This window comes from Chionomys nivalis, chromosome 4, assembly GCF_950005125.1.
Source record: "Chionomys nivalis chromosome 4, mChiNiv1.1, whole genome shotgun sequence".
Taxonomy (NCBI): domain Eukaryota; kingdom Metazoa; phylum Chordata; class Mammalia; order Rodentia; family Cricetidae; genus Chionomys; species Chionomys nivalis.
Window position 1 is genome coordinate 8,912,584 of NC_080089.1, and position 18,907 is coordinate 8,931,490.

The 18,907-nt window shown below is 45.2% G+C and overlaps 1 protein-coding gene across 1 annotated transcript in view; it reads right to left on the bottom strand.

Annotated features, from left to right (window-relative positions):
• Yap1 (Yes1 associated transcriptional regulator) overlaps nucleotides 1–18,907 on the bottom strand; it is an 87,630-nt gene that overhangs the window by 4,313 nt on the left and 64,410 nt on the right. Inside the window, 3 exon segments of the mRNA XM_057766627.1 lie at nucleotides 2,851–2,978; nucleotides 12,198–12,245; nucleotides 14,445–14,626. Coding sequence (XP_057622610.1) covers nucleotides 2,851–2,978; nucleotides 12,198–12,245; nucleotides 14,445–14,626 — 358 coding nt within the window.

Sequence of the window (18,907 nt, forward strand, 5' to 3'; positions counted from 1 at the left end):
ATACACTCCAGGTGGGCAAGTCCACATTAGGCTCATGTTGAACTCCCAGCTCCTGAGGCAGAAAACTTAGGCCAACAAAAAGCCAAGCCCAAATAAAGAACCAGAATCTTTTTGCCAAAACAGATGAGTCATTGCAGATAAGAATTCCCACAGCTATATCTTCTTGCTTCTGTTGGGGGAGGGGAGCACCCAAACACTCCAGCACCAGATAAGAGGCCCCAGCTTCAGAAGTGAAAGATCAGCAGAGCAAAGGGCCTTCGGAAGAAACGGGCGCCAACATGCATTGTACTTAAGGCTGAATGGAAAGTCTCAAGACTGCACTCAGGATCAACAGAAGACAGCCTTGAAAATTCCTAAATAGAACACTTTCCTATGTGAAGGCAGAGACGCGTGGCTGGTATTAACTGAAAACCTGAATTCTACTAAACTAAAACAAAACCCAAGCCCCAAGGGCAGCTGTTATTCCTCCTGGTTTCTGGCCACAAATGTAGACCTGACTCTCCTTACACGGTGGACATTTAAAGTGTTTGTTTAAAACAAAACAAAACAAAACCACCCACCAGATCCCACCTCAGCTTTATTCCACCTTTCTTCCCTAACTGTTCAATGCCCCTTCCTCCCCGTCATCACCTTGTGGATGACAAACACTGCTGTATGCCAATGCTTCTGTCAGATTTTGGCAAAAATTCAGAAGCCTCACAAAACTCTAAGAAACACAAACTTGCCTCTGAGACTGTTAGCATACACACAGCCATGTTGGGTCATCCCAGGATGCCTGTTAGCTTTGAATGTTGGGTTGCTGTCCTCACACGGGACACACAGCAGACAACTCAGTGTGTTAAGGAAGACACTAACACTTTATGGACTCTCAGAAGGCACAGGGGAAGCCCACTGTGATCTGGGGAGAGCGCATACTGTTTTCTAGGCTACAATTGCTCTCTATCAAACCCCAGTTAATGCTGAGTGTCTAGAACACCCTGACGGGCATCAGAGCAGCTCAATGGACAGGGGTTAAGATGGTGTGGAAAAGAACACACATCCTATGAACCACATCCTTGCTGTGCAGCAACAGCAGCTGTGAGTCACAGGCGAATGTGCAGCACAGGGTGGTGCTGAACTTCAACGTGCAGGTTTGGTTCACTAGCAAGCAGCAGAGAAGACATCGGGTGTCTGAGTCTGAGGACAGTCTGGGCTGCAGAGCAAGGCTTTGCTTGAACAGTACAAGTAAACAGAAGATTCTGTAATGGGAAGGACTGCACTGATCTCATAGACATGCCTAGGTTTTGGGTCTGAAGAGTCACAGTCACTGCCAGTTGGATTTTAATCCTCAGATAAGCCTTCAACAAAACAGGTACTTGAACAGCTCTGAAACCTTTCTCCTGGAAGATTCTGTGGTAGTGCCTTTTCTCACCATCTCCAGCTCCAGTTCAGAAGCACATACTTGTATAAATGTATGGGACTTTAGGTAGAAACTTTAAACTTTGCATCTCTCTGTGTGCATGTAGTAAATGAGACTTAAAAACAGTATCTCACTTTGTTTGCGGACAGGGTCTTACACAGGCTGTCCCGGGACGTGTTACATAGCAGATGAACTGAACTCCTATGTCAGCCTCCCAAGTGATGGGGTCACAATGAGCAAAGCACCCCAGGTCAGACTTCCCATGGCCTTTGAAAACCCACCTGCCTCCCAGGCCAACTCTAGAGTTTCCTTTCTTTTGACAAGCTCTCACTACTCACAGACATCACCCCTGCTTCTGCCTTGGGTGCTGGAAGTGAAGATGTGCCTGGCACGAATTTACTCCAAGACGGCAAAGACGACAGGAAATTCAATTATACTTTCTGTTCAAATTAATTTTTCAATTTAATTTGTGAGAATTGAAAATAGTTCATAAACTTTTTTGGGGGTGGCGGGTCTTCAAGACAGTGTTTCTCTGCATAGCCCCAGCTCAGAGATCCGCCTGGCACTGCTGGGATTAGAGCACACGGAGTCGCTGCCACATTCCCTAAGCCAATTTTATAAATGTGCTCCATGTGGCTCAAGCAGGTTGTCCCCACCTTAAAGGCTGAGGTCGGAGGATCACTGATCACATGAGGCCAGTGTGGGCTAAAAGAGAGATCCTGACTCAAAATGAAAGAGGAAAAAGAGAGGGGAGGGAATATGTTGCTTAAAAGCATTTGGGGGAGGAGGGAGTCTACCCCAGAGTATTTTAATCTTTTTAAAAAGCAAAATCAACACAGCAGGAGAGGTTTCAGTTAAATATTAATTATAAACGGTTTTCAAAGCATAAAAAACACATGACCCACGGGTGGCAGCTTTCAACGCAGCAGTGTGAACCTCGTCCACGTGAAGCCCAGACCCAGAGACTGTAAACTTATCACCTGCACGTTACACTGTTTAAAATAATGCCACCCAGTTTACAGTTCCGGGTGGGGCACAAGGTTATATTTTATCTCCTTAGATGAGAGCCTTGAAGAATATGAGGCCTTACCCGAGCAGCTAGCTATACAGATGGAAAGCTACAGCCTCCAATCCTCCACTAACATGCTCGGGGCTAAGATGCTGCTCACTCGCTTCCACGGAGGCACCCACACACCCCTCAAGACTGCCACCACAAGTAATGTCAGCATGGAGTATAGGCAGAAGCAAGCACGTTGGAGCTTTAACCCAGATCCTTTCCACAAGCCTGAACAGCTCGCCCTCCTGTGCAGGATGTGACTGCGCTTGGCACTGTGGAGAGGTGGCGGACAGTTCCGGGGTTTGGCCCACACGGATGTTCAAAACAGCCTGGACAGGCAGAGCGGAACAATGAAGCAAGGATCCTTTTCAGATACTGGCCAGCACTCACTAACCTGTTAAGAAAGGGATCTGAACTATTGGTTGTCATTGTCCTCAATTCCTGAGACATCCCAGATGACACGGCATTCTGAGTTCCTCCATCCTGCTCCAGTGTGGGCAACTGGCTTCGGAGAGCTAGTTCCTTAAACAAACAAATGGAGAGAGACTCAGTCTGTGACTGACCAGTGCACTGTTAGATTTAAGAGAGATCAAGTGCCACATAAAAGGGGTAGATACAAACAAAAGGGGGCAAAATATTAACATTTTTCTTAAAGCTAACATATTTCCTTAATTAGAATAAGCAAATTCCCCTACACACTTCAAATGACTAGGAAGAAACGGAGCTGCAAACATGTCGGTCTGCCTAGTTACACAAACCCCACTCATAATTAACTACTCCACTTCACGCTTCTCTTCTTTATTCACAAAGACCCCCAAATCCTCCCTTGGAACAGAATGGCAAGTCCTGACTTTAAACAATTCTTAGATCTTTGTGATTACTTACCAGATCTCAATGGTTTGGGGCCAGCAATAAAAACAGAACAGAAAGAACATTTGATGATTTGTTGCCAGACGCCAACCCCCCCTCAGTCCCTGTTCACACCGTGCCCTCTCCCCTCCGGAGAGACAATTCTTCAGGGCTCCAACAGTACTCACTGGAATCCTACCTGGAAATCGGGCACAGGCCAGTGGGCTCTGGAGAGGCTTCAGCAGCTTCGGGTCCGGGTCTCTCACCAATGCCTCCACTACTCTGCCCTATGAATCATGGCCGTGTCTCCTGTGCAGGTACCAGCCCTGCTTGAGCACAGGCTCCTCTCTGCCCACTTGCCAGCTGACTTGCAATATGCCCTTTTCTGTAAGTCACACTGCCGGGCCTCTTCTGCAGTGTCCAAGAGCAAGGCCGCCTTTAAGGCACAGCCCTCTCTCACCCCCACATCACCACAGCAGGGCCAGGGCAGGAGAAACCTCTGCTCCATAGCCACTTCTGCGGCTTTTCCTCCCTGTGAATCCCGCCTTTTATCCAGGCTTATCTACACCCTCTGGTCCATCTCGTCCTTTGAGCTCCTTACTAGACTACTCAGGTGTGTGAACTCGCATGGGAATGGGGGAGGGAAAGACTACCTTAAATTTTTTATAAGTTTGAATGCAAATTTTACATCTTCTTCAATTATGAACAGACAATAGCAGTGTTCACTGTAGTTCTGATTTTACCAGTATTTCCATAACTCAGATATTTTTCCGTAACACATTATTGCTTCAAATCTTAAGTGCCATTTATACTCACTATTAGATTTTTTTATATATTGCAAAAGCTGTGTAATAAATTCTCAGTTATCATTTTGATAAGCACTATTAATAAAATTTTCTTTCCTTAACCATTAGGGAAATGCAGACCAAAACTAGTTCAAGTGACTATCAAGAAAACAAATGCTGAGGTAGGGAGGAAGACCCGAGGGGCTGCTGAAGGACGCAGTCAGTACAGCCACAACAGGCACTTACACAGAAGGGCCACCAGGTCGGCTGCACCACCCCGGGAAACACCTAGAGACATCTGCACATCCATGTTTATGCTGCATCATTTTCAACAGCCAAGATTCTGAGGCAGAAGTGGAGACCCAGGAACATGATCTACATGCACAATACATGATACACATGCATGAAAATGTCATAACGTGTGTATGTGTGTGCGGGGGGGTAAATGTGAGGAAAGCACACAATACACGTGTATAAAAATGCCATAATGAAGCCCACTGTTTCATATCTAGACACTTTATCCCTTCTATTAATTGTATTACATTTATTTGATTGGGAAATGACTCTAATGACGACACCCTCCTGCGGGTCCTCAAAACTGTTTCCACGTGAGGTTCTAGGAGAGCCCACCTCTTGGATGGCCCCTTCTACCATTCAGCCCCTCGCTGCAGCCTCTTCCTACGAGGCTTTCTGGCTTCTTTTGTCCTCTCCACACGTCTGAACTCTTGACAACTGATGAGATACACACACGGACCTTTCAGCTTTTAACACAGTTTTCTTTCCATCCAGTGACTCAATTTGGCGCTGGGTGCCTGGAGCTCAAATAAGCCCAGCTTTTAAGCCGGGACAGCTGAAAAGTGCCAGGGAGGGGGGGCACACAGCTGCCCATGACGGATCACTGCAAGTGAAAGCTCTTCTGGTTTGTCTGGGCCCTGTACCTGTCTAGGTGGTGTGTGTGTGTTCCTTATGCAGACACAGCGGGCCAAGCACATGTCCACTCTTTTCCCATTTCAACAATAAGAATGAGCCCACCAGGCCCAGTCTTGGATCATGCTGTCTCTTTCTATTCTGCTCAAAGTCATTTAACAACTCAGTTTCTCCCAATCAGCAAACGCTGCAGACCCAGCTGTTTACATTCACCGAAAAAGGTAACTTGGTGGGAGGCAGAGGCAGGAGGATCTCAGTGAGTTCAAGAGCAGCCTCGCCCCAGGACTGTCACACAGAGAAAGAGGGGGTGTGTGAAGGCAGCCATTCATTCCTAGTCACCCAAGGAACGCAACCTCCGGAAGAGTACCTGAGCCATAAAGGAAAACTCAGCTACACTGACCACAAAGAGGATGGATGAGAGCAGGCGGCTGGCGGTACTGAGGGCGACGGCGTTGGCAGCGGTCTGACAGGAAACCAGAACACCGGTAGCACACGCACAGATCACAGACATTATACTCAATTTGGCTGAATTCCAGAACTCCTAGAACAGAATAACCAGGTGCCCTAAGTAGCTCTGACATTGATCCATGCAGGGCAGATCCTCGCCTTGTGACTGTGCACACAGTTGTGGGAATGCTCCACACACCAGGATCAGTCCTCACAAAACAGGGCCTGCACTGCCTGCCATTCCCGTGTGTTCAATTTACACGGTAGGCGCCGTTCGCACGCACGCGCACACACACACACACACCCCAACCTCGACTAAGCCAAGCGAGCTGTCAGCACATCAGAACTTCAGCACCTGGAAGGCTGAGGCAGGACTTCAAGCTCTAAAGCCAGTCTGGGCTACAAGAACCCTGTCTCAAACAACAAACAACCCTAGAACTAGTCTAAGTCCCCACCCTGACTTCTGACTCTTACGACTGTATTAATCTTTAATTTTTTTTTCTTTTCTTTTTTTTTTTTTTTTTTTGGTTTTTCGAGACAGGGTTTCTCTGTGGTTTTGGAGCCTGTCCTGGAACTAGCTCTTGTAGACCAGACTGGTCTCGAACTCACAGAGATCCGCCTGCCTCTGCCTCCCGAGTGCTGGGATTAAAGGCGTGCGCCACCACCGCCCGGCTAATCTTTAATTTTTAAAAGATGACATCGTTATTTAACACGGAGTCACATATTAACTGCCTTCCTTTTTTTCTGGGTAGTATAAGGGATCAAACCCAGCACCCCAAACTTGCTGGGCAAGTACTGGGGGAGATGAGACGGCTCCTGAAACCAGGGTGGAAAACTCAAGTCCATCTTGGACAGCGACAAACCCTTCCTTGTGAACAACCATGGAAAGCACCCTCAAACCAGGCTGGGACCACTCCAAACATGTCCCAGATTAGCTGAGATTTACAGGCTCACTGGGGAAAGCTACTGCATGTTTGAATTATTACCGAAGAAAATGCACTAAAAATACTTACTTGACTTAGAAAAAGTCAAATACTCTAGGAGAACTATTTGATCTTTGACACAGAGAAAGCCTGACTAAGCTCTGGCCAAACTTCTCTGACTTGCTCACTTCTCCATTTCTGAAAAACTTTCACAAACTTTTCCAACTACCTTTGGGAAAAGAGAAGTTTAACAAACTCGTATTTTTAGCTTAGCAGTCTAATTTTAGTCATTGTGTTCAAGATGAACTAATCCCCAAGCTCCTCAGAGATAGAAGCAACTTGCAACATCAAACGCTCCGGTGAAATCACTCTTGTAGACTATCCAATTATGTCCCAGGCTGAAGTTATAACAGTTCCACCACACTGACCCAGTTAAAGAATAGTGGGTGTGTTTTCCGAAACGAGTGTTTGTTTCTGTGCTGAGGACTGAACTGATGAGACACAAACACTCCACCATTAAAGCCATATCCCCAGCCAACATGTGTTGTTGATAGGACAGCTTACAGGGGATCTTTGGAAAAATTAGCTCCATTTCACGGTCACTCCCCTTCAATGCTAGGTGAAGCATGGAGTAGGATCCACCCCCAAACTTCCATTCATGCTGAGAGCTGCCTTACGTCTTCTCCAAAGTGCTCGGATAACATGCAGAATGTGTTTTGTTTTGTTTGCCACTCATCTTGGTACTTTCAAGGTTAGTAAAAATGGCACACGCGCAGATTAAGCAGCAGTTAGGAAAACTCAATGGACTCCCAAGGTACGTGATTCAAAAAGAAAGGTGGGGAGAAGCAAGGTATGCTCCAGTCTGGAATCAGCAGTGGAGTGGCTGAGGCAGGAGATTGTTTCTAGTTCAAGGTCAGGCCAGGTCACAGAAAACAAAATAGAACAAAAGACAACAGATCGTGGGCAAAATGACCCTCCCACCATCATTCATGTGGGAAATATTTACATCTATGAAAAATATTCACACTGATCACTTCTTATATTTTTGACAATTTCCTGAGGCCAACAGCAGCTTTAAGTTTACTGAACGCAATGAATCATATTGCTGCATATGAAAATATGAAGATCAGCGATCTGAGGAGGGGCGGCCAAGTCAGCCTACATTTTCTTAGTCTTTGGTTTTGCTTTGGTAAAACATCTGCTTTTAGACAGATACTACATGGCACTCACGTGTGGGCAAGGTTAACAATCAGATGCTTAAGGCGGGACAAGTTTGTGAACCGGAAGTCTGAATGCAGGAAACGAAGGACAACCCTAAATTGCACATTCATATACAGTTTGCCTGGCAGACAGCAGTCGGGGCCAACAATCTAAAATGGCAGACCAGTCATTTATTTTCACTGTTCAACTCTAGGCCAGGTGTGCTGGTGCTTGTTTGTGAGCCAAGTTCAAGGCCAGCCCATCTCAAAGATCAAAACAGACAGGGGTCTTGTCAGCCTCATTTTCCAACTCACTTTTAAGTCATATGGTTATTATTTCTAAACTAAACCCATTAAGTTGGGTTGGGGATTGCAGCTTAGTGGTAGAACTCTTGGCTATCATACACAAGATCTTGGGTTCAATTCCCAGACCCACAAGGTAAGAGAAGGGGGATTTTACTTCCTACTAGTTAGACTGAACCCTGGGAGTCATGCACGGGAGGCAAGCACACTCTATCAGTGAATTGTGTCCTCACTGCCTTTATTCTGATAGGGTCTTGTCTTGAACTTCCTATCCTGGGCAGTCCTAGGCGGGCGCTCTACCACCACTGACCTTCCTTCCTACTTTCTTAACGTCTGTGTCATCTACCAGATGACCTCCAAATCCACGATAACTCTTCCGACTGACAGAATATGCCGTATACTTGGGACCATGAGGATTAAACACTTCTCAGCTCTGGCAAGCGACACCACAAACACCTACAGTGCAGTGTTCTTTAGGACCACACTGAGATTTCACAATGGTTTCTGACAGATTTCTAGAGATTGGTCTTTTATAAATTAGGGCTCAAAGCAAAAAAGAAAAAAACAACAGCAAAAAACAAACAAACAGAAAGCACCTTAGGAGAGACTTCAGTTAGTAAAATGAACAGAGTCAACTATTAGCAGTGTGTGACTGTGGCTCCTCTCCAACCCTCTGTCTCACTACAGCCCTGGAACGCTAGGAACTGACAACATAGAACAGGCTGGCCTTGAATTTGCCGCAATTGCCTGTCTCGAGTGCACCTCCATCCAAGCTCTCCTTTCCCCTTCCATTTTCATAAATGTTTTAACATGCCAACAAAAGAATAAAACTTAACCAAGGAGAAACCAGTCAAATAAATCTAGGATCTATGAAAAAGTAGGACTTTCCAGAGAAAAGAGTTAGTGTTGGGAAAAGTGTTAAAACAATTTGTCTGCTAACTTGGCCGTTTTGGGCTGGGGAAGACAAACTCCTTGCTATTACTAAATTCACAGGGAAGAAGTGTCCTTGGCAATTGGGTGAGACTTGGCTTCAGAAACAGAGCTTTAACTGATAGGAGAGAAGGGGAAGGAGCAAGGATCTCACTGATGAAGAACAGCTCACCAAATGCAGAGGCCACTGACCACACCACGAGCCACGAGGGAGAACTCCAGATGCGCAGAACCCTACTTTCAGCAGAGAGGGAGGGCAAAGTCCTCCCAGAAGATGATGTTTTTGCATCCCTGAAGGGCCTGGCGGCACATGCTAGACTGCGCTCACAGGCCTCTGCAGCTGAGAAGTGGCACGCCGCTGCGAGGCCCGGCTAAGACGTGCACAGTGCATGCACATACTCAGAGCAGAGATGTTGACAGAGCTACAGCTTCTTCTGAGTTGTGGAAATGAAAACTTCAGCTCTATGTAAGGACAATTTCCCTGAATCCTGTAAACACACTGTAATAAATTATGTGACGAGTTCCATATTTAATTACGAAGATCTAAAAATGCCTTGAAAGTCTTTCTTTCGGTATGATTCACACCACATGCCTTGAGGGTTTTCATTAACCCACAGGGACATAAGTACAAATGCCACAGAACCCCAAATACAGACATGATTTGTTAACCTCATCAAAAGTACTGCAAAAAGTTTTTGACTTTAGCAACTTAAAAATGCTGACAGTGCTGGTAGGTAATGCCACAACTCAGAAGACAGAACCCTAAAGACTTCTAGTTCAAGGCCAACCTGGTCAAAGCAGGCAGTTCCAAGACAGGGAGACCTACATAGTTAAAATCCTGTTTCAAAACAAAACAGAAGCCACCAATACACATTCTAGAGTCTGGTGCCTGCTGACACCCTGGTATACAAGGTGCTATCAACTGTGAAGGAGCCAGGGCTACTTCTCCATTCACATGGTGATTTCTACTCAAAGAGGAAGGGCAAACCAAGCAATAGCTGTGAAGTTTGCAAGTCTGGCTCCTTCCTTTCCCACATCCTCGTAGATTAGTGAGCACTGTCCAGCTGACATGGTTGGTTCGATCCTCTCGTATACCTCCTGGGAAGTCACCTTCATTTAAGAACTTTCCTGTCAGGTATGGCAACACACACCTTTAACCCCAGCACTTGGGAGGCAAAGGCAAGTAGATCTCTGGTGGCCCCATCTACAGAGTTCTAGGGCAGCCAGGCCAACACAGAGAAACCGTGAAAAACAAACACACAAACACCCCTCAAAACCAAGCCTTCCCTGACACTGCAGTAGGATGCTTTGGCAAGCTGAGTGTTCTGAAACAAGGGGTCAGAAGAAGGGCCTCGGAGGCCATGTCCCTTTCTGACTCTCTCCTGTCCATGGTCAAGGCAAACAGAACTTTCTCCTGCAAGTTCTACAAACCATGAAGTCCAGAAACATTACCCACCCCCATTCTTCAGGGAAAGTGGTCTCTAAGCCCCAGAGAAGGCCTGAGACCTCACCCCAGGAGTTGTCCTGATCTGAGGGGGCTGTACCAGAACTGCTGGTTTATCAGCACAGCATTTTATCCTCCTCCTAGTGCTCACTGAACTGCAGTATAAAACTGTTTTCCCTGGGTCTTTGGGCTGCTATTTCTGAAGACTGCTGGGTCATGAAAAACACTGATTAAATAAACAGACTGCGCTTTCCTCCACTGTTCTGGCTTTTGTTAGACAAGTAATAGCCAACCCCTTATGCTAATTGAGAAAAGTCAATATTCTCTTCCCTACATGATATCTTAAGGTCATGCAAAAAATGTGTAGTACAAGAGAAACCACATGGTTGTTTCAATCCCACAGACTGTACCACCTCAATCAATATACTGATTGATAAATTTACAATCAACAGTATTTTGACAACTAAAACATACGTAACCAATCATTTTGTTTTCAGGAAGGGTCTCATCTAAGTATCAGCTGGTCTCCAACTTGCTATGTACCCAAGGGAGGCCCTAAGGTCTGATTCCCCCTGTCTTCACCTCCCAAGTACAGGAGGCCTGTACAACCATGCCCACAAAACCTGTATTTAAAAATTTTAATATGTGTAGTGGCATTTTCAAAAATTATCTCTTAAATATTTTTCACTCTCTTTTTTTTTTTTTTTTTGAAGGCATTTATGAGACAGAGAACAGAGTTCAGACCAAGTGTGGTGGTGTACACCTTTAATCCCAGCATTCGGAAGCAAGGCCAGCCTGACTCAAAAATTGGGAGAGAGAGAGAGAGAGAGAGAGAGAGAGAGAGAGAGAGAGAGAGAGAGAGAAAAGTTAAGAGTTTATTTTCTTACAAAGTTAACTGGTCTCTGAGGATGATATCTGACATCATCGCCGAGGAATTCCCTGGCAGAGTATATCATTCTGGTAGCCCCTGCCTCTACAGCCCAACCCAAACACTGCATTCCCTTTGTTTATTAGCCAGAGGAGCTCCAAAGATCCCGAGATGCTTGGCTGCAGTGTGGCAGCAATCCTAGCACTCGGGAGGCCGAGGCAGGGGAGCCACAGAAAAAGCTGAAGCTAGTCTGAGTTATATAATACAGTGACTCACTCCTCAAAGAAAAGCTGGGTGAGGGTGGAGCAAAGGAAGAAAGTTAGGGGAGCATTTTTCATGGCTGCTTCTGCTCACCTAAGGGAGGTACATGGACCCTCTAGCTACTAATTAATTTGAGTATTATAAAGCAGAAACATGCATGATCCACTTCGGTTTCTAGAACACAACTATTCCCATGGCCCACACAGGAGTCTGTCAGGCAGAAGAGCAGCCATGTCAATACCAGGTTCTTCTGTGACTGTGCCCTGGGGCTCACCGTGGAAAAAGAGACCTGAAACACCAACTGGGCAGAGTTCGATTTCCTCTGAGAGCTTCGGCATTTACAATGCCTTCCTTCAGAAGGGCCACTGAGAAAAACTTTCATTCATTGTGATTTCCAAGAACAGCCTGCAAGTATATAAACTAACAACTTTCTTCGCTATCTCAATTTACGATTCTTTTAAAACGTCAGGAAAAAGAGATAAACAAAAATTTATTTTAAGCTGCTCAAACAAAAATCATACATATTTGGAGGCTGGCAGAATGACTACCAACACATACTGTGTGCGCACTAACTAGGAAGTCCTGAGAGTCTCCAAAGCCACACACACACACCCTGGGAGGATTGGCACGGGCAGACAGTCCTCAGTCCCTTGGAAAAGCAATGCTAAGTCTCCTGGGAGAAAGATGATTCAAACATATTCACTGTGGCTCATCTCTAGAGAGGACAGGGCCAGGAACACGGTGTCTCTCTTTCCTAATTTAGTTATCTTTTCCCCCAATGCTAGAACATCATATAAGAGCCTACCTGACATTTTGGAGCATTTGCTGTGCTGGGATTGATATTCCGTATTGCCTAAGAGTAAAAAATAAGACGGATAAAAATTACTGTAAGCCACATGGTTTGGCTGTGTAGGCTGATTATAAACTGTATCCAGACATCTCACCATAGCACAGAATTCCCAAGCTACCCAAGAAACAGCAGGCTAAGGAGTACAGGAGCCAATGAAGTCACCACAGAACAGATTGGCCCTCACAGTTGCAGCACTGAAGACAGACAGCAAGACTTGGCACCAAGACAAAAGCAAAATTTAGTAACAGTCAGGTAGGCTCTTTGCTTCTGTGTTAGAGGAAGCGGGAAGAGATAACTTTCAATGTTTCAGTGATAAGACACAAGTTCACAGAGGCCTTAGGATGTCCACAGTTTACAGGCTGCTAAACAAAATAGTCCATTAGCATCAGAACAGAGATCTGTCCCTTCAACGTGAGGCAATAGTAGGTAGCAGAGAAAAGTAGCAGAGGTCATCCAAAGAAGGGGGCCATTTTGTTCAGGACCCACCACCCAAGAACAGTTAGAAAAATTCTTTAGAAGCAGCAGAACTGGTCCACCAAGAAAACCAGGCTAACTGATGTAACACAGCAGAGCAACAACAGAACATTTTTTACTTTAAAAATGAATGTAAAAACGAGAAAACATTGACATTATAAATTAAGTGAGCTTCTTATTATGAAAGTTTTTTAATTTTTGGTAGCCCACAAGCATGTGAAATTGAAACTTGCATTTACTTTGCCCAATTAGTACTTGGTCACAACAGATAACACACTAGGCTTTATTTTTTATTTCTTCTAACAGCCACACACTGAAATCCTTTTGTACAATTGTACCCTTCCTTTCTCCCAGTGAGGGAGTGAACAGGGCAGCCCCCGCATTAGGATGCTTCCCCTGTTCATCTGTTACAAATGGTTTTACAAGACCATTCTCCACCATCCATTGGCATAAACTTTGCCAGTCACATCTGGATCACAGGGACACAGTATAAAGGACGAGTCTGTCTGAGATTCTATGACTCAGCTTACTGTATCTTTAAGGTCAACATTCTAGAAACAGAAGTGTAATGTGAAACTGATTTTAAATGTGCACAATACCTCTGATTTGGAAAAGGCAGCTTGGGAAAAGCAGAAACTACTTTGCGTTTGTAACATCTTGGGGGGAAGGGTGTAAACAAGACGGTTGTTTTACAACCAAAAGAAAACTAGAGAATCCAGATAAAAAAGATTCTCCTTTTGTACACTCTTGGCTACTGTACTATGTTACCATCTATTCAAAGAGTTCATATACAAATTGGAAAAGATCTACTGCTTAGCCAAAGACCAATTCCCCACTATCAACAATATCTTAAATACTTGAAGTAAGATAAACACAACAAACAAAATGGTTGGATGGGGCTGGGGATTCTGTGAGCCCAGAAACTCACACGTGCTAGGCAAATGCTCCTTCTGGACTACACCTCGGCCCCAAACTTGTTTTCAGAAATTTCTTACTCAGCCTGAACACCAACAGTGTGTTCTGAAGGGAAGGGTCTCAAGCTCCTCGCCGTCAGGTCCTCCTGCCCCTCCACATGAAAACAATACACCAAAAGACACGCAGAGTCTAAACTCAGGGATCACTGTACTCTGTCTTAAAGGAAATTCTTTGCTTTAGCAATGCTGAAAGATGTCATTAAAGAAAATGTCGCACTGGTATACTCTCTACCAAGAATTCGTTTAAGGTACAAATTGTCTTTCTCCGGGGGACGATCGACTCCGAGCACCTCCACCTACGAAGCTCTGGGAAACACGGCGTCTACATCATGTGCCCTTGCGACAAGCATCTCAACTTCCTGCAATGACTATGGCCCAAACAGATAATTTTCATGTGTTCTTTTATTTTTTGTTTGCTTTGACATAGGGTCTCATGAAGCTCAGGCTGGTCTTCAAATTACTATGTAGCTAAGACTGGTCTTGAATTCCTGATCTTTCTGTACTGGCCTTCCAAGTGCGGGGTAAGAGGCGTGAGCCACCACTCTGGCTAATACAGCTCTTCATGTTGCATGACCATGAAATTACAGGGTATGTAGCCTAAGGTCAGTCAAGGAAGAGGACAAGGACAGGCCAAACAGACCCTACTTTCATAAAGCCAACATTCCCTTAACAAAAACTAAGATGAAAGCAGAGACTCTTGCGTGAGAATGCAAAGAGTGAAAGAGAAAGGCTGGACTCTAACCTGTGGCCTCACCTGCCGCAGTAATTCTTGCTGCTTCAAGCGCAGTCTCTCCTTCTCCATCTGCAGCTGCTGCAGTTGCATCTGCTGCTGCTGGTTGGAGTTGCCCCCACCCAGGACGCTTCCCTGCGGGCTCTGGGGAGCCAAGGGTGGCGGCTGTTTCACTGGAGCGCTCTGAGTGATTCTCTGGTTCATGGCTGAAATGAAACAGAGACGTGTCCTGAAAAAAAACTAGCAAAGAACAACTTAGGTATGCAAGCAAGAACACAGATGGTCAGCCAGACATCCCTTAGGAGCCATCGTGAGAATGATGGCTATGACTCATTGCTGCCGTCACAACTGTTACAGAAGCCCTAAGGCAGATGGAACTTGTATAGCATCCAAGAATAGGAATCAAAGCATATGCCACCAAAGTGGCAAGCTGTGCAAACACAGTAAGAGGGGACAGCGAGGTGCTTGGCAGATAAAGGTATTTATCACATATAAAACAGGATGGAATGGCACACATCTGTAATCCCAGCCGTTCTGCTGTGAGACAGGAGGCAGAGGAGGAGAATCTCCAGGAAACTCCTTGAGGGTTGGCTAATCTACGGTACGCAGGGAGAAGACTGTCTCAAAAGTTAAGATGGAAAGAGAACTGATGACAAAAAGTTGTCCTCTGACGTCCACACACAATCTGCGCGCACGCATGAACACATGCATGCACAACCATTAAAAACAAGGTTGGAGAATTTTTTATAAAGGATATAAATTCAGTGACCCTGCGTGACCCCTTCCGAGTAAGCCTGCATGTAGGTAGGTTTCGTTAACATAACCATAACCCGGACATACCACCCGGAAAGTCAACTTTTGTCACTGAACCCATATAATCCATTTGGACTGGTTTATCTTCTAGAGGAACCCGTTTTGTTCACATACTTATCTCTGGGTGTGCCACTGTGGGCCTGTGGAGGTCAGAAGACAACTTGCAGGAGGCTGTTGTCTCTTCCACAATGTGAGTCCCAGGGATCAAACTCAGTTCACCAGGTTCAGGGGGCAGTGCCTTTACCACCCAAGCCTCTTGCCTTAGCTATCTTGTATCAACCTGACAGCATCTCTTTAAGAGTATAACAAGAAACACTTCCCAACATCAGGGGCAGCATGCCTGATGCTTTACAAGGACATTAAAAAGAAAGCAGGATTAAATCGCTCTTTAGCTACTAGCTTCCAGGGTAAGGTCCTTGTACATCCTGCCCTCTTTTGTGAGCAAACCCAGCCTTCCCAGTGTACAGTTATGAATCTTCACGGGCTATGGATCTAGCTGGATGGCATTAACACGTACATGCCTGTCTGTGAAAGGCCCAGGGTTCAATCCTGTGGTAGCTACGTCATCTGTCAAGTTGATGGGTCCTAGAATAACCTGGAAGATATGCCTCTAGTATTCTTTGTGAGGATGCTTCCAGATAGGCTCAGCTAATGAGGGAGGAACCAAGATGAACATGGGTGGCATCAACTCACAAACTGGGCACTCAGACTGAATAAAAGGGAAGGGAGAAGGCCTGCGGGAGAGATGCAGTCTCTCTCTCCAGCCACTCCCCACAGTGATGAGCAGAGAAACCCTTCCTTCAGGGCACTAAACCACCACAGGAGCAGAACAGGACCAATAAACAAGTGTGAAGAACAGTTAAGAATTAATTATCCACCAAGGAAGACATTCTAGCTATTGGTATAAAACTCGAAAGAGGAACCCTACCTTCTCTTTCGTCTACCTAGGTCCTCTAAGATGTCAGCAGTATGGTGATACGGAACAAGAACATTGGAAGGGGAAAATCAAGATCATTCTCTGAGTGAGCCAGATTTCAGTAAGACCTGAGCCATCTGTCAGACTACACAGTGGTTTATCAATTTTATTTTTATTCCTCCCCTTGTTCCTATACTTCCGCCCCAACCCAGATTTTCTGTATTCCCCCCCCCTTCGTAATTTTTTCAGTTACATTTACTTAGTTTAGACTTTTGCAGAGGACTCAAGTTAGTAAACTTACTTCCTACGCCACTTGCCGCATACATGTATTTTGGAACAGAGAACCATTCCCCACCGTCACAGATACCTTCTACTGTGACTTCACAAGTTATGACGTACACTGAGAAGCATATTTCTAGGCATCCAAGACTATACTATGGAAGAATTTCCATAAGCATGTAGAAACAGAAATAATACAGTGAGCCTCATGTGTCTGTCCCTCACCACCCCCCAAGTTATTAACCAACAGCTAAACTTGTTGCACCTCTATCTTCCCTATTTTCAGACAAACAATGCGACCCTGTGTGTGCACAGCTCAAGTCAGTTCTCTCATTCTGCCTTATTTTTGAGGCAGGATCTCTGTATTAGCCAAGGTTACTCCTCTTTCACCTCACTGCTCATAGTTCATCTTCAAAGGAAGTCAGGACAGAAACTCAAACAGGACAGGAACCTGGAGGCAGAAGCTAGAGATCACAGGGAGGTAGGTGTGCTTCCTGACTTGCTCAACCTTACTGGCAGAACCCAGAACCACCAGCCTACAGATGACACCAGCCACAGCAGGCTGGGCTCTTGCCCATCTATTACTAAATGAGAAAATGCTCTATAGGCCTGCCTACAACCCTACTTCTGGAGGAGTTTTCTCAACTGAGGTTCCCTCCTCACAGATGACTTTAGCTTGTAGCACACTGACAATCAGCCATGGAGCAGTCTCTCTTACTGTGCACTCCAAACATCAGATGGCTCATAAGCATCAGCTGATTCTCCTGTCTCCACCCCCAATCTCACAGCAGAGTACTAAGACTACAGGTGCAATGCAAGGCATCCCACCCTTCACATGGGCTCCAGAGAGTAAACTCGGGTTCTCCAGGCTTCCGTGGCAGCTTTTACCCACTGATCCATTTTGTCAGCCCTGAGATATGAGAAATTCACACTAACATTTCAAAACACGTATCTGAAACACATAAACACTAAAATAATAATAACAACAAAAACATGATTACACTGCTCAAACCCATCAGTTCCTTATTGTGTTTACAGTATCTGTCAATTGGTTTTTTAAAAATAATTCGTTTAAAACAGAATCTAAACAATGTTCATAGGATGCAGCAGAAACCAATCCTAAATGTGTTTTAGTGATTCATTCTTTCCTTAGAAGTTCCATATGGCAGCAATTTACCAATCCTTCAGAGGTATTAATCTGAAGTTCTAATTTTGCCATATATCTTGATCACCTGAAATTTCGTTTGTGCAGGTTTTAAGACTGTTGAGGATGCGCTGGCTCCACAGCATCTTATTCATTCAGGCAGTGAGTCCAAGGGCATCCCGACAATGCTCACGATACCATTTTGGCTGGTGTCCTTGTGCTATGACAGAGGACCTGAGCAGTTTTTTCTGCTGGCTCTTGGTCATGAAAAGGTATTCCAGGCTCGCTGTGCCCCGAATCGGTTTTCAGCCACACCCTCAGTACTAAAAGCCAAGGAGACCCTTCTCCCACAAAGTCAATTTCACTTATCTGAGAGTAAAAAGAGAATATATCCACCCCAGTGTGTCTTCACTTTTGCTAGGCCTATTCTAAAGTCTAAACAATTCCCGGTGTTCCTCCCCCTTCTTGCTGGGGAGAGCAATCCAAGGCTTCAAGCACCCTCTCACCCAGCATGAACTGCAGTTCAGTCCCTTTGCTGCACATAAACCATGCTCGTGTGTTCTTCTACACGATAATCTACCATGTATGTAGCCCAGGCTGGCCTCAAACTCCCAACCCTTTTGTCCCAGCGTCCCAAGTGCTGGAATTCCAGGTTTGTCCGGCTGGGCCATTGCATTTGCTTCCTCACAGTGTATGTGGTAGGGATAGGAAATTGTTTGCCTGTGATAAAAGGAAGCCATGAGTTCTCTTCGCTTTTAGGCATCTTCTAAACTTCCCTTATTTATTCTCCTTGGGTTCATAGCTTCCACTTAATAATTTTTTGTCATCTATATTGGTTATTTCTTATTTCTGTTTCTGAACAGCCTACTCTGGTGTGCAGTCTAATTAGATCACAGCACCGCCCTTCTCTCTGGTGCTGCCAGAGTGCAGACAGCCACACAGGACACCCTTCCTGTTTAAAGAGTTAATAAAGCAGGGTGTATTTTTAAAAAGTAAGCCTCTAATTTCTGGGTTTTAATTAATTGTATTGTTGGCAAAAGAATGGGGTGAGCTGGTTTTTAAAGGCTTCATTATATTTTGTGTATGTTTTGCCTGCATGTATATCTGTGCAGCACAGTGTGCCTGGTACACTCAGAGGTTGTTGGATTCCCCTGGAACTGGAATTACAGATGATTGTGAATCTCTGCGAGAGGAACAAGTGCTAGTAACCTTGAGCCACCTCTGCAAGCCCTAAGGTGGGGGCTACTTACACTAGAACATTGGTGATATCTTGGAGACTTAACTTGTAGTTAGTTAATCCTTAAGTGTCTGTATTAGGGCAAGTCTGGGTAGGTC